The sequence below is a fragment of the Rhea americana genome, unplaced genomic scaffold (genome assembly GCF_003343005.1).
Source record: "Rhea americana isolate MKP2758 unplaced genomic scaffold, rheAme1 scaffold_23, whole genome shotgun sequence".
NCBI lineage: Eukaryota > Metazoa > Chordata > Aves > Rheiformes > Rheidae > Rhea > Rhea americana.
This window is the reverse complement of record NW_028186346.1, coordinates 5,915,425-5,931,088: the sequence shown is the minus strand read 5'-3', so window position 1 is coordinate 5,931,088 and position 15,664 is coordinate 5,915,425. Positions and strand designations below refer to the sequence as shown.

The following is a 15,664-nucleotide window of genomic DNA, read 5'->3' as shown; positions in this document are numbered from 1 at the left end:
CCGCAGGCAGCCCGCCCGCCCGTCCCGTCCCGTCCCGTCCCGGGAGTGCGCTGAAGGCGCGAGGCGGCGACGGCACGCGGGGACTGGCGGGAGCGAGTAACGGTTTTACCGGTCGCTCCTCGCGCCGCTGCCGGCAGGCCCCGCCCGGCCCCGCGCCCAGGGCACGCTCGCCACCGCCCCCTTGGCCGCCGGGGGCTCCAAGCCACTCGCCGCGCCGCTGCCCCCGCCACGCTCCTCGGCCCTTTTCGTCCCGCTGCTCAAAGAGCGCGGCGGCGGCGGCAGCGCTGGGCACGGCTGCCCGGCCTGCCCCCCGCCTCTCGGCCCGGGGTGTCCCTRGGGGCGCTCGCCCGGGCCACGCCGCCATTTCGTGAGGGGGCAGCGGCGAGGCGGGGCCCTCGGCACGCCGGGGCTCGCTGTGCCCGGTGCTCCACACGAGCAGCGCCGTGAAGGCGCTGTGTGGGTTTTTTTTCTTAATTAAAGCAAAAATAACAAAACAATGTTTAAAAAAGCTCCTCGGAGACGGGGAGGAAACAGAATAAGCGAGCAGATGGGAGGAATAAGCCACTGTGACTCCATAAGTAAAATGGCCATGGAGGCGGTGAAAAATGAAACTAAAAAACAACTGTTTTCTATTTACAAATTTAAATAAACAGAACAGCCTTCCCTGCGGTGTTTGTCTAAGTGCAGCAGCATTGCTGCTGTGTAGGTCATGAAAAGGTTGGTGCATAGTTTAAAACTTCCCATTCTGTTAATTTCTTAAAGAACAGTCGTTCATAGTCTGAGCACAAAAGCTCATGATTTAATGAGGAACAGAAACAAAATCTCTGATTGTTGGTGTTTCAAACTTCATTGGAGTCCTCTGGCAACCACAAGTTGATCCTCTGCAGCTTCAATACCCTTTAGCCCTCCATATAAGAGTACATGCTGAATAGAGGACAATGCCTGGTTGTTATGTTTATTTACCCTTACTACAAGCTGGGTTAACCTCTTCAAAACAGCTTTACTAAGCCCGTTAACCACACGGCCCACATGACCTGTAGCCGTATCCCTAATGTGATGTAAATCTGACTCGAGACCATATGCGCAAGTTCTGCTGCATTGTGCCTCGGAAAACTACAAGTTTATTGCCGTCCAACCCTTCCCGAGCTCCACGTTTCCAGGAGGAAATGGTCTGAATAGCAACCACTTAAGAAAAAAGTCAAGAGTCTTGCATTGTTGGAGCAATATTTTTAATGGCTGTTGCACATGTACAGAAGGGAGGGAAGAGAAATCTGCACAGGGTAATGATTTTCATCAGTTATTTAAACTGGTGGATAATTATTTGAGACTTCAGCCTTTCTAGTGGGGTTTCTACACAGGAGCAGGAAGAAGCATACATAAAAAATAGAAGTGATTTGACCCGATTTTCAGTTGTTAACAGAGCTCACAGCTTACGTTTTGCTTTTACCCTTAAGTCATACTTCTGCATTTGTAGTAATTTCCATGATGTCACTCAGTCAGTGATGTGACATCATTGCAGGCTATGAGTTCGTGGGTTGTACAGGACTGAGCAGTGGTTTCAGTCTCGAATAGTTTTCATAATTAGCAATTCTGGCAAGTGATTATGACAGATCTGCAAAATGTAAATGAATTTCTGCTTAAGTCTGATGTATTTAATTTTTTTCTCCAAGTATAGTCATCTTTTAAAACAGCTACTGTGGCCACATGGTGAGAGCTTCATTTACCAGATCATTTTTTCTTGATGGCTGTGGCAAGCGTAACAATGTTCTGTGCCTGCTTCAGTAATGGCATGTCTATCATATTCCCATGGAAAGTAAAGGCTCCCTGCAAAAGAGAGAATACAAACTTCCTGAAAAGACCTTTGGAAATTGTCATTTGCTTTCTTTCTTTTTCTTTTTTAAACACATCCGCAAAGCAGGAAACATTAGATCCCACAGGAATCTTGAACAAGTTTTAGAACAAGACAAACTAACCAACATGAGGCAAATACAATAAATAAATAAATAAATAAGCAGTGTGAGTTGAGTGTCTGAAAGAAGAGGCAAGAAGAGGGAGAAGAAGAAAAAAGCCTTATATGTAGCCTGCCTAGCCTCTCTAGCTGACAACCTAGCAGGGCACCAAGCAGCCAGGCTGGGGGTGCTGAGCCAGGCAGGCAGCTCGCAGCCATGGCTGTGTGTGTGCGTGCCACATGGGTGGCACAAAACCGTCTGTAGATGGTTACAGCCAGTTAACAAATAGGACGAATCATTATCTGCATCAGGAAATGGAAACGGGCTTTTCTGGGCAGGGGGAGGGAAGTTTTCCTCATTTGAGCGTCCTTTGGAAGGTTGTGCTGCTGTGCCTCTCCTTGAGTCTCCTGTGCAGACTGGACCTGTGCTTAGAGTAAGATGGTGGGATGAATGCTGAAAAAGCAAATGGCTGTTGTGGTAATATTTCCCTAATCTACTCTGCTAACAACTTAAAGCCTACCTGAACATTGTACATATAGAGAATTTCCCAGAATTACTCCAGAACTGGCCAACATGTCACAGCAATGATGATTCCAGAGTCAGGGCAGATTTTAGAAGTCATTATTTCCAAKGATTTTGTGTTGATATCGTGGTGACAGGTGTAAAATAATTAACTMTAGATTGCAGTTAAATTTTAAACAGAAGAAGCAGTAGGTATTAAGTAGAGCCACACCTGACTTGTTGCTTTGGATGCTTTAATCTACATTCGTGTTGATGAAATAGAATTTTTAAGATAAAATGCTGTGCAACAAGATATTCCAAAGTTCAGTAATCAAACAAAAAATCTTATTTGTAATTCTGACTGTACTTTGACWCGTTCTTGAAAAAACAAAGATGCATTTTCTTTCCCTGAAGTATTTAAGAATTAAAGGCCCTGCTCTAGCATTTTGTGGGGTGTCTGTGAAGTACTGCTCCRTTTTCATGTCCTGCTGCAATCATTACAGCATCACAGCATCACAGGCTGATTTTAGATTTGACAGTGAGTGAGACTAACCAAGAACAGAGTAAGGAAAGATAGCTGCATGTGTGTACGTGCATGCATAGGAAGAGAAATGCAGATTGGAGCAAGCAGTTTATTTTTTCTGTTTTTTTTTTCATGTAAGGATTGAGAACAATTAAATAGAGGAATCTGGTAAGTAAAGTAAAAACAGAAGCCATTTCTAAAAGTTTTTATGAATGGTGCTGCTCCAGTGGCATATTTAGCTTAACTGAAGCAGCATTAATTAAATRCTAAATCAAATTTTATGCCAACTAAGACAAAAATCCATCTTAAACAGTAAATTAATACAACTGAATATTATTGTATATGAGAACATGCAGTATTAAAGCCATTGAAAGTCTAATACTTAAAACTATTATTCTGTTCTAAGGAGGATTCATACTGTAGCCTTGTGATATCTTAGGCAGGCTTGGAGAAAAATGGGACTGACAGATTCTCGATGATAAATGCTTCAAATCTAATTTCTCATTTACAGAGCAACCAATCAACCCTACATAAGTAATAATACACTTTTTATCTTTGCAGTGTCTCAGCCATTTTCACTTGTAAACATTTACAAAAAATGCAACCTCATACTGTTCTATTTATTAATTGTTGTGAAAATCAGTTAGGAGCTAAGTAATCATTTTATGATGTAGGACTTCTGCAAATCTTTCTTCAAAAAGTTTGGGTCTAGGTAGTGGTCTGAAAGTTCTGGTTAGTGCAAGATCCGTATTTTCATTGAAAGAAAAACATATTTTAATTGTGGCTAAGTATTCAACCAAATAATAGTTATTGTTTAAAAGAGAAATTTGCAGACAGAATAACAGTGGTAAGTAGAGATGTGTTAAGGTCTGGAATCATCCTTCTCAGCTTTGTAAAGTGGCTGAATTARGAGCACCGTTATTCTCAGTACTGGCAACAGTTCACAGCAGGAGATAGGCACCAGCAGTGGCAGTTCTGGGTAGATGCAGTCATGACCTAGAGGGTCCTGTCTGCTCCACTGACTGTATACAGGGTGYTCTTAGGTTAGGCCTGTTTGTAGGTGCCTAAGCTGAGCGAGATGAGTCTGTGCCAAAAAGTCTTTTCAGAAAGCAGAAGTTAGTTAAACTGCAGGTCTGTCCTCTGTTTATTAAAATGGCATGTTGTAAGTTCAAAAAAGAGAGCAGTGTAACAGTAGWTACGCATGTGAACACTGAACTGGCTTTAGGTATGCAGTACATTCTCTTGTAAGTGTGCCTCTGTAATTTTGATTGGTTTTAGTTTGAATTCGTGAAGGAAAAAAAATGTGTTTTTCTAACAGTCAAGAGTAACATGAACAAGTTGGCTTCTCTGCCTGTTCACTCATGCTTAATTTCTCCCTGCTAATTTGCGGTGTTGAGCTAAAGTCCAGAAAAGGAAACCAATTTTAATGCCATTGAATATACTCTATTCATTGCCACTCTTTCCACCCACAGGTTTCAACAGATAGGAAATACCAATAATTATAGCTTTGTCCCCATGCCCTCTTTTCCAGTTCYGTTAGATGAAATTTGCCTTTAACATTCTTTTGGTTTCTTTCACATTAATATAAAGAAAACAAGACTTTCCATAAACACCATTTACTTTGATAGTGTTAACCTGGTGATTAATTTAGTCATAGAGCTAAATTTTATTTTTGGCTAATTTTGTTAATAATCTCACATTTCCAGCCTGTACTTAGACTTCCAGTAGTTAAACTGTTGGATCAGAAGTCAGTTCTTAAGGAAACTTGTGGTGTGAATTGGAATGACTGTTAGTGTGTGCCGCTAGGCTGGGGTTTGGATTATTTGTGTTGCGTTGTTTTGGTTCTCGCTCTCTACACCGCCAATATAAATCATTCAGTGGGAGCCTTTTCAGAAAAGCTCCTGCCTTCAGATGACTCGAACGTAAAACATGCCCTTGGAAATAACAGGTCCTCAGCGTAAGGACTGACAGAGGAGCTGGGAAAACGAGCAGCCAGAAGGCAAAGCCTGAGCTGGTTGTGGGGCGTCAGCGCAGTCGTAGGGTGATGATGACCACTTGCAGCAGTTGTTGTACTGCAGGTTGGAACTGCAGTACAGTTCCATTTTTGTGAAATGGATGGATTTATGGGCCAAAACCACGACATCCATTTTAGGCAATCCAGCACACACTCTGCTTTCCTTATCCAAGGCTGTTTTTAATGCAACAATGCAATGAACATCCTAAAGGTGTTATGAGAATCACGGTGACTTTTGCACTCACCAGCTTGTAGAGTATGGAAGCTGTAAGAGCTCTTTGGCTCGCCTAAAGTGAACAGCTGTGAAGACAGCACAACACAGGAGAGGAGTTTGTATTTGTACAACCTTTGACTTTGCTCAGCCTGAGAGCTGTGTGCCTCTGTCAGGAAGACTATCAGGGAATACCATGGAAAAAGCAAGGAAGAAAGGTGAACGGGCAACATCCCCCATTTGGGTAATTATGTAGGCTAGTTAGAGGTCTTCCCAGTTGATTGACAAATGAGGAAAGACTCAAAGGTATTTCCTTTGTGGACAGCTCTGGGATAGCACTCAGAAATAAAAGGAAGGCAGGCCCATCCAGCTCTTCTCTCCGCTGGGTTACTGGACCTGCCCACAGTGCCCGCAAAGCAGTCATCTCCCCAGCTCCACCTTTTGTATCAGGCCACCCTCTCCAGGCTGAATGATGAATGACCAGTACTGCGTAACTTGCTGCATCCCCACGGCACCATGTCATATCTGAATGCAGTAAATTCACAATGACATTCAATGATCTGTTAAAATAGTAGTAACATTAAAAAACGTAACTATTTATGCAAGAATCAGGCCATAGTGGGTCAGATCTTAACAGCTCTACTTTGAATTTCACAATGTCCTGAAGTGCTTTGAGAAGGGAATGGAGAGGGCTTTTGGCAAATACAGAAAACAGCTGAAAGGGAATTAAAATTACAGAAGACTGCTGATTTTTTTTTCAGAAGGAAACAACAAATATTAGAGTTGGAAAAAAGAAAATCTAGCATGGTCAACTCCAAATAATAAAAAGATCCAGCCCACAGACAAAGGGAGTGATAACGCAGAGGTGACAGAGGAGAGTCATTTTCACAGGTCAGGAGCCAAAGAAATGGGCACATAAAAAAGAGGGCAAATTAAGCCTTAGGAATAACTAATGGAATAAGTTTCCAGGTGACTGAGATTGAGGAGATTCAGAACCAAACTTCATAGTACATCAGCTTGGCAGGGCTTATGCTTGTACCTTATGAATCTCTTTGTGGAGAAATCTAGCTGCTGCCAAAATCAGCTGAGATCTAACAAAGTTCAGTGTATAACTGGTGGCTGTTCTTTGACAGCTTAGACAGCGACTCAGGCCATGTGCTGCCCTGCATCTTGGACACGATTCTTGAACATGCCATATGTATATGTCATCCTTAAATATTTCCTTTACCTATAACAAATGAAATGTATGAAGTCACAGAAAGAGTTTCAGCATTGGTCTGCTAAATGCCAGGGCCAAAAGACGAACATTTTAACACAGTGGTTCTTGGAACATGAAGACCATCTCTGTGTACGTGCATGTGTGTGTGTGTATTTGAACTTTCACTCTATAAAAACTTTGGGAGTAGTTAAGAGCTTTGCAAGTCTGTATTACCATTTCATCAAAAGAGTATAATTTGGCAAGAAGCGTTTTATCTTTTTAGAAAGTAAATAGATGGGATTCAGAGCCAATGATTTCTGTATTTGCTGGGGATCAGTTTTTCTGGAGGAACTAGAAAGGAGAAGAGCCAGAGAGTCAACTTCCTCAACACTCCGGAAACCTTTTATATAATATGTGATGCTATGTGGGGTTTTACTCCCACAGTCTTTTGATTCATTACGTATTGCTGAGTAAATTAGAGAAACAGGTTGGATAAAACTATCAGGATGCAGAACACTTACAGCACCTCATAGTTATGGCACCTCAGAGACCTTCTGTCTGAGCTGTGGGTTGGATTAAAGTACAGGAGTTAATTAAAGTAAAATAATAATTGTTCTGGGACATGTGGGATAGTGATCAGACAAGTTAGTCCCCTTTGGCTAACAAGATCGAAGAATTAGAGGTACTCCCTCACCTGGGAGTGCTTGTGGCATCTTCCTCAGCATTCGTGCTTTCTGTATTTATCTATGTCTCTATCTGTGTCTATCGGATGGCAGTAATGAACTCACTGAGAGTGTTACTGCAGACCCTCAATTCTTAAGACTACTGGAAACCATTTATAATCTGCATCAGTGCTGCATTTGAGGATTGGCTTTCCTAAGGTATAGCAAGTACATAAATTCCAAAGTATGAAATAAGTCCTGTAAGTTACAATTTCCTATTTGATTACAGACACAATTCCAGATGTGAGCACTGATTGTGAGAACTCCCCATTGTGCTTTGGGAACCACTGTTGTTGTTACTGGGTTACCTTGACCACTGATGAGCCTTTGCTAACAAACCTTTGATTTGATGGTCTGTTCTACCAGATCTCATAGTACATGTAGCCAACAAGTTTAACTCCCATGGTGACAGTGGTCAGACCTTTCTTAATGATACATATAAAATCTACACTAAACTTCTGGTCTATAGTAGAAAAAGAATTCAATTATCTTGTATCACATGAAACAATATAGCCGATACTGCTGTACTCATACACGTGTGTCTCAATGTATGGGATGCTCTGGACCATTATGTAGAGGGAGCCAGCGTTTCAGAAGGAGTTTACTTTGTGAATGTAGTCAGGAGATTTAGGTGGCAGGCTTGGAGGTACTAGTGGATGCTGGTGAGTAGGTAAGGCCTTGGCAAGACCAGAAAGGAGTCTGTGTAATGAGCACTCTGGCCAATACAGAATACTTTGGGTGAATTGTTTCTAGGATCATCAGTTTTCTTCTGGTTAGTAGAGAAGAGGGGAAAAAAGCCAAGGTATCATTCCTTCAAAGTGCAATACTGACAAGAAAGCAGCTACTGCTGAATTTTGAAATAATGGTAGGTCTAAGATGAGGATTATCTAATGCTTGTGGAGTTACCCCCCCCCCCAAAAAAAATCTCTGCCATCAGTTAGGTGACCTAGTACCAATATGGCATATTAATAGGAAGGAGACTGTTGCTCAGAAGGGTAACGAACTCAAGAGTGAGGGGAAGCTCTCTAGTGGCCCTCTGCTGACACAGGGTTAGAAATACTGCCCTGCTGATGAAGATGTATTTTTCTTCAATTAGTCTTCTTGCCAGTTTGGCTAGTAATATTTGCCTTTGCAGACCAAATCTCCGCAACGAGTGTGTGCCAGTCGTGCGACCTCCTTGCCCTGCTTGGCTTTTTGCTGAGAGGCCGTGCATCTAGGACCTAGGGGAAGTGGGAGTAGGGGGACCGCAGAGGCAGCCTCCCTTCTCTCCTCCACCCCCTCCATCATTAGGAGATTTTGTGAATCAAGCAGAGCTCCCATACCGCTCTGGTAACCCAGGCCAGAGGCTGTGCGTGAATACAGCCATTGTCTAAATAAGTAATTATGTAAGTCCCCTTGCAACCCCCGTGACCCGTACGAGCGCTCCCAGGCAGATGCCAGGCTAAATGGAAAAGGGCAGAACTGGCAATGCCAGCTGGCCAGTGCAAACCTTGCGTACCTCCAGCGAGGGGAACTGGAGGACATGTACGGGCAAGCATCCTCAAGTCCAGAGGCACAAGAAAGATGTGTGAGCCACAATTATCTGAGAAACATTCTTCCCCCTCCCCATTTTAATTAAGTGGATCTCTCACTTCTAAATCCCCAAAGTCTAGTTGTGCCTTTTCTGAGACCACAAAAATACATGGAATAAGCCCACTAAAATCTGCCCAGATTTGAGAACATGATCTCTAATCCTGCATAATGTTAAACTGTTATCAGGAAATAAAAGGCTTGTGTTCTGGAAGAATGGCAGATTTGCTCTTCTGAGGAGGGAAGGAAGCAGGTGGATAGCAAAGGGTCCCCCTAAAAAGCATGGCATTAAGGAAGATAATTTCCCTTAGGATTAAATGAAAACACACATTCTTTAAGCAATCCCCTGTGGAGGAAATGTGGAAATCTTTGCTTTGGGGCTTAAAAAGAATGCTTGGCTTTACATACAGGTATACGAACAAAAGAGACAGGAGTCCTGCTCCCAGCAAGTGGAAGTGGGTCTGTGCCTGGGGAAGGAGTGATTAGCCCAACTGCAAAGCAAGACTTCAGCCTGAAACAGGAGGTTGAAACCCTATTTTGGGGAAGTCTAGAGGAAGAAATAAACTAGCAGCTGTGATGGCTCTGAATGCAGGTTTAATTAATATTTTCTTCTGCAAGTTGTAGCCCAAAAGCCATCACTTTGTGTCAAGTTTCCTACTTTTGCTGAAGAACTTCCCAAGTTTAGTGAGCTGCTAGATGTTCAAGGATCTCTGGGATGACCAAACATATTTTTTCAGGCTGTAACAAGATAATGCCTCCCACTCCACTCAGAAAAAAATTCAAAATACCCTCTCCTGCCTCCAAACCAGACTGACGCTGGCAATTCTTGGCCTTTTTTTTTTTTTCACATTGTTGCCATACGTAGGAAAGGAAAGATGTTGAATAATTAGTCTAGTCACATATAACAAACTGAAGACACCACAGATAGCAAGATATACAAGCAAAACTTTCCTGGTTACATATTTCCGTTTCCAGAACTAGGAATCCTTTTACATTCATCCCTTTTTTGTAGTAAGATATGTGAAGGAAATTCACACTATGTGAATACACAAAAAATCTCCAGGGAAAATAAATGGTCCCTGAATAGATCTGTCTAAAATTTCTCGTTGGCAGGAGGAGATGCACAGTGGGTCTCTGTGATCTATTGAATTAAGGAATGGAAGGGAGGGAATTCTGGAAAAAATGCACATCAGCAAGTCTCTCTAGTCATCCTGTCTACATGAAGGAAACTTTAATTATTGCTACTTTTTGTTTCTTTTTACTAGTGTTATACTAGAATCAGTGTTAGTTTAGAGGATATATCAGTTTATATTGCCAGATGTAGGCAGCAGCCTGTCTTTATGAGATAAAATTCTTCCTCTTGGAGCATGGAGGATGATGAAAGAGGTTTAGAAAGAGCAACAATGTGAAATACACATTAATTTTTACCTCAAATAAATCCATGGCAGCAGTGTAAGAACTCTAATAGAAAGTGTTCAAGAAGGACTTCATGATCCTACAAGTCCATAATGAGGCAGGGAAAGATGAAGAAGAACAAGGACCTATGGGGTCCTTTACATCAGTCTTGAAGCGTGTCATCTCCTCCACCTGACACTGTCCTTCCCAGCCCACTGGCTATGGGGCTTGTCCTGCTGTGCGAGCTGGACAGGSTGTTTTTCCATTCCATAGCCCACCTGAACCACTGAGGACAGCCATTTCGGCTGGGATGGGCCAGTGGATCCTTTYTGATTCAACCCCTGATACAGCTTCAAGCCACCACAGTTTCTCACTCAAAGGAGAACAACCTGTTTAAGACCCCTGACTGAAAGGCAGACATGAGGGTTTTTTATTTTTATTGTCCTTATATTTTCTTTAGTTTCCTTTTCACTGTAGTTGTCCTGTAGTTGTTGCCTTCCTGTGTGCTCCTCTAGAGCAGGAAAAAAATGAAATTAAAGAAGCAGAAAAAAGAGCCCTAGAAATCAGGAATATTCCAAACTAGTTTGCATCCTGCTTTTCAATAACATAACGGGAATGGGAAAATCCTAGAGAGCATACTAGTGGAGGTGCTGCTGCCACGCACATCTTTATTTTACAGCACAAAAGCAGCTTCCTGGACAAACATCACATCCAACCATATCTTCTTCCCCCCAGAAGTATCACTATTATTATATGGAAAAATGAAAAGTAACTAATATTAAGACTTTAGTATCCTCAGTTGCCCTTAATTAAGTCACTTAAAGCTAATGAGGTTTACAGTCATGGGAGCAGTTTGTTAAATATAGCCTAGAAAATTTCAGCTGGAAGGTAACCATAAAATACAATGCAGAGGAGAAAAGTAATCAGTGAAGCTCTTTCTGTCAACAACAGTGGAATCACCATTATTTTTGTATTCTATATTTTTCTACTTTCAGATTCATTTTCTGAGTAGGATTAAACAGTCATTTTTTACTGAGATTCTCCATTTTAGTTGACAGAGCTTTTGCAGAAAAGTTTTCTYCAATTCTATGAAAACACCAGCTAATAGAGAAGTGAAGAAGCAGTTAAGACTGCTGCTACTTAAATTAGCTGAAACAATATTTTGGCTGTACAGACTTTTGAATTCCCTCAGTAAGCCCTAAAAAGGGCCATCTGGTTGGAACATTATATCTTTTGTAAGACCTGGCTTTGGAAACTGTAACGAGGCTCATGAGCACCATTGGACTTGTTAATACTTTTTAAACACAGATTTGAAATGTGGGTAGCTGCCTTTGTGGTTCGCCTAGCACCGAGCAGGTTTTTCGCTCTGCAGTGGATAGGTGTCCGTGGCTAAGCCCCACGCCACAGCCACAAAAAGCAACGCAAAGCTTTGCTGGGCAGTGAGAGCCTGTCCACCCAGCACAGCTGCCCAAAAGCAAGCGGTACAACCATACCCAGGCTCGCWCTGAGACGCTGCACGCCTTGGGTTGATGAGGACGGGTGGGTTGTGCGTGTGCTAAGGAGTACCCCCAAAAAGGGCTTCATCCCACACCCTCTGTGGGGTTCATGTCTTGGAGGACAGCAGTGGCCTCCTCCAGGAGCTACCTCTGGGTGGAAAGGTTATTGCAGCGCAGCCGTAGTCCACTTGCTCCCAGCTCATGAACTTCTCATGGTGGAAATGTCAAAGCGCCATCCTAGTCCCTCTACCCCCATGTATCAGACACAGGTCTTTAATGATTGGAGGAAAAGAGATTACAATCCACTGAATGCCTGCTGGAGAGAGGTTGGCAAGCAAGTATTTTTTATGCATTTCTGTCCTGCTTAGGAGCTTTTGCAACCCCACATAGGAAAATCTGTCTCATGCTCTCACCACTGGCAAAACTCCCTCAAGACTGATTGTGCCAGTGTAGGAACCAGTATATGCACAAGCAATTAGCTAATATATCCCCTTCTGCTCCACTATAAAGGTTCAAAATTTGCCCCCAGATGGGTCTTTCAAAGCGAAAAGCCATCAACTGTGACGCCAACCACATTTTTTAAACCTTTTTCAGATAATAAATTATACAGTCTTTGATTACTAATATGTGCTCTCTCTATCTCTATTTATTTACCAGTCTTCACATTAAAATTTTACATGGCCACTTAAAGAATAAATAATAAACATAAATAGGTAATTATTTAAATAAGTTATTATCAAGTTCTAAGTAATTATGTAAAATAACAGTGGCATGCACTACATCCTCAAACTACTCTCCATTTATGTTGAGAGATGCAGCTAAGCCTGTACTTGTTACAGCTGAGGRTTGCAAAATGTGGCAATTTAACACAAATCCCTGAATTTGCCACTCTGTGTCTGTGAGGAATATACATCACCCTATTTCCATAAATGACAGCCAATGCCCTGCTTACCAGGGCTGAAGCCTGGCAACGCTGCAGCCCAGCGGGAGCTTTCCCAGCGCAGGTATCCCTGTGCTACTGGCATCTCCCCAGGCTGGCRTCCAGCACGACTGGCAGCTCCTCTAGTGCTGCCTGCGATTTGTCCTGCACCGGGAGATGGGGCAATCTGGCACGGCCCTGCCGTTGGCTGGGCTGCAGCTGGGCTGCTCCCGCAGCCTTCACCCCGCTTAAAGCACCCCGATAAAACCCTCGACGTGAGGGGACGTGGCATCCCCAGGATCGGGAGTGGTGACCTCACCGAGATGCTCTTGGGTAGCTTGGCTTCAGCGCAGTGCTGAGATTTTTTTGGGGGGGAGCCGTTTGTGGCACGGTGGCATCCCGGCCAGGGAGAGCACAGCAGCTGGCGCTTGCATCCCTGGGACGCGCGCGAGCCTGGCTAGCGAGCAGGAAGCCCTGCTCGAGGCTCCCTGCGGCAGGACCGGCACGCGGAGGGCCGGAGCCCCTTCCCAGGCGGTCGTGGATGTCTTCCGTTGGCCTCGGTGGGAGCTGGAGCAGGCCCAAGCACAAGTCGCCATCGTTTCCAAGATACAGTAGCTTGGGTTCGCTTTTTCTAAACAAAGACTATTATAACAGAGTCGCTGCTGGAAATTTCCATTCCTTTGTTGGGTAGATGCTGTATAAATAAATGCATTCCTAAGATTTTTATAGCCCTGGAAAGGTCCATGAAAGAAATTGTATAGTTTGGCAAATCACTTGACTTCATGTATATTATTCCTGGGCTTCTGAGAACATGATACATGATGCACAGAATATAATACAGGAAACATATGCCAAAGGCTTGTCAAGAATTTGACACAGTCATATATGGCATATATAGATATTTCTTCTATTTTGCCCTGTGGAATCTAAAAYATTCAACTGATTTTAGAACTGGTATTTGTGAATGAATTACCTTAACTCTAAATAATACTTACCTGACAGGTGACTCTCTATTTTACCCTTCTGCTTTTTCTTCTCCCTGAATATTATTCTAGAACCAAACAATTCCTGAAGATCCTGTATGTGATGTATTTACAAGTGAGATGGCTCAATATTTTAGTTCCCTGTCATATATAAACACTAACACCATATATAAATTATTATAATCATGTATCCAATGATAATGKAAACAGAGCAGTAAGTTTCATACATTAACTTACATAGTAAAGAGTATTGTGCTTTTATTAATAGAAGGGCAATTTTTTTTTCTTGCAACAAGCTAGTAGCTTCTCTCACTAGCTCTGCCACTTTAACTCTGCCTGGACTAGATAATCTGGATTTATAARATCACTTCTCTATTTAATGCAGTACAAATACTTCAGATATTTAGAGCAGAATCTTGTTTAGACTACCAAAATAATGTTTATTACCCATCTTTTTCATTTTTGAGCACACTGTGAAATTTATTTTAAGTTTAGATCTTCCCAGCAGCTATYCTTGCTTTCTTTAGGCTGAATTTAATTTTGAGAAATCATATCATACAGAAATGCAATTCTACTGGAAAAATACCAAAACTATACAAAATCAATACTTTTTAACACTTTTCATTTTTAGATCTCAAAGCTTTAGACAGAAGACAGCATTTAGCTTTCATAAGTAATTGTAAAAAATATTTAATATACTGTTTATTTTTTAACATTTGTTTATTAATTGTCCCAAATGCAATGTTACCATTCATTTTCTAGACATGCTATTTTTYGGTTAGGTTTCAAATGTAAAACAAAACAACCTACAATCCAAACCAAAACCCCAAACAGGACTATCTCCATAATATAAGCCCCAATAACTTAGGTTAGAAAAATCTCAGATTTTCTTYTGTGTGGACACTGTCACAGGATCTAAAACCTTGTGCAGATTCTAATTTTTAGTAACCTTACTTAGATTCGGGGATGACTATATCAAAGCATTTTAGTTTCCGAGATGAAGTAGCCAGGTTCAGCTTTATTTCAAAAAGAGATTATTACAATAAATGTATCTCTCAAATTGTAATAAATTATAAAAGCTTATTATTGTATTTTAGTATAAAACACTGTTGACTAAGGGCATCAAACTCTGAAGCCGATTAGCAATAATCTATGAGCCCAAAGACATAAGACCAGTAACTTATCTGCCACACAAACAGCTGCACAAATCTCTCACATTTATTTTTTCCAGGCTTTCAGCTTGGATTAATAAYTTAGCAAAAAACATGCAAGTCTCAACCATATTAACCACAGCTATATTTGTAGTCTTATGGACTTGAATGTTTTAAAATAATAAAAGGAAAAGGAAGGTAGAAGAGATGTTTCATTAGGACACGAGGATTTCTAAAACCAGTATATACAGTGTTTGTCAAGAGGTGGTATAGAAGAGTTACTACTTACATTACTAGCATGTCTCTAAGACACAGAGCAAGAAGCTCCCTCAGTGAGATATGTTTGCTCTGGAAAATTTAAGTAACCAGACTTCGCAAGCTCTTCTTACTGACACATTTATAATACCAAAATGCAAACTCAGTTAAGAAGTTTGCAGGAAATACAACACAGAAAACTGCTTTTCTGATTTTGCTGTGAAGCCCAGCAATACTGAAATAACATAAGATCCAGAAGTTCACAGATAAGCCTGCCAATCCTTGTTCTTTTTGACAGCCCACTATATGCAAAAATATATGAAGCATGCAACTTGGTGGGTTAAAGAAAATATCCCAAGCCACAAACCTCTAGCAAATCTGCATTTGTGAATAATTACAGAAGCTTGCAGCCTAATAAAGARAGCACTTATTACAAGAAAAAAAAATCATAAAGGGCTAATACCGTAAAGAATTCATCACTATGTTGATAAAATAAGAGCTTCAAAACAAATTCAAAGAGTAATGCCTGCCTAACACAGAATTCTTAAATATTAGATTTGTGTGCCTTTAGTATTGTGTGATACTAGTACTCCAGTTAAATTTAGCCGCTTCTCTTCATCAGTAGTTCAAACARCAGGAGTATTTCTTAAATGGGTTTCTGACATTAAATTCAGATGAAATGATACTACGCAAGTGATAATATTTGTCAGAGTCTGTCATTTGACTTTTTCATTTTGCATCTACCTACATACACATTTGCACTAGCATCATGTTTACA

At 41.6% G+C, this 15,664-nt stretch overlaps 1 protein-coding gene across 1 annotated transcript in view; it reads right to left on the bottom strand.

The window, feature by feature from the left end:
* Nucleotides 1-1,212: 1,212 nt before the first annotated feature.
* The window catches only part of CLYBL (citramalyl-CoA lyase), a 161,122-nt gene continuing 146,670 nt past the window's right edge, over nucleotides 1,213-15,664 (bottom strand). The window contains exon 8 of the mRNA XM_085305993.1: nucleotides 1,213-1,824. Within this exon, the coding sequence (XP_085162119.1) occupies nucleotides 1,729-1,824 (96 nt within the window). The 3' untranslated portion in view covers nucleotides 1,213-1,728. The remainder of the gene's footprint in view (nucleotides 1,825-15,664) is intronic.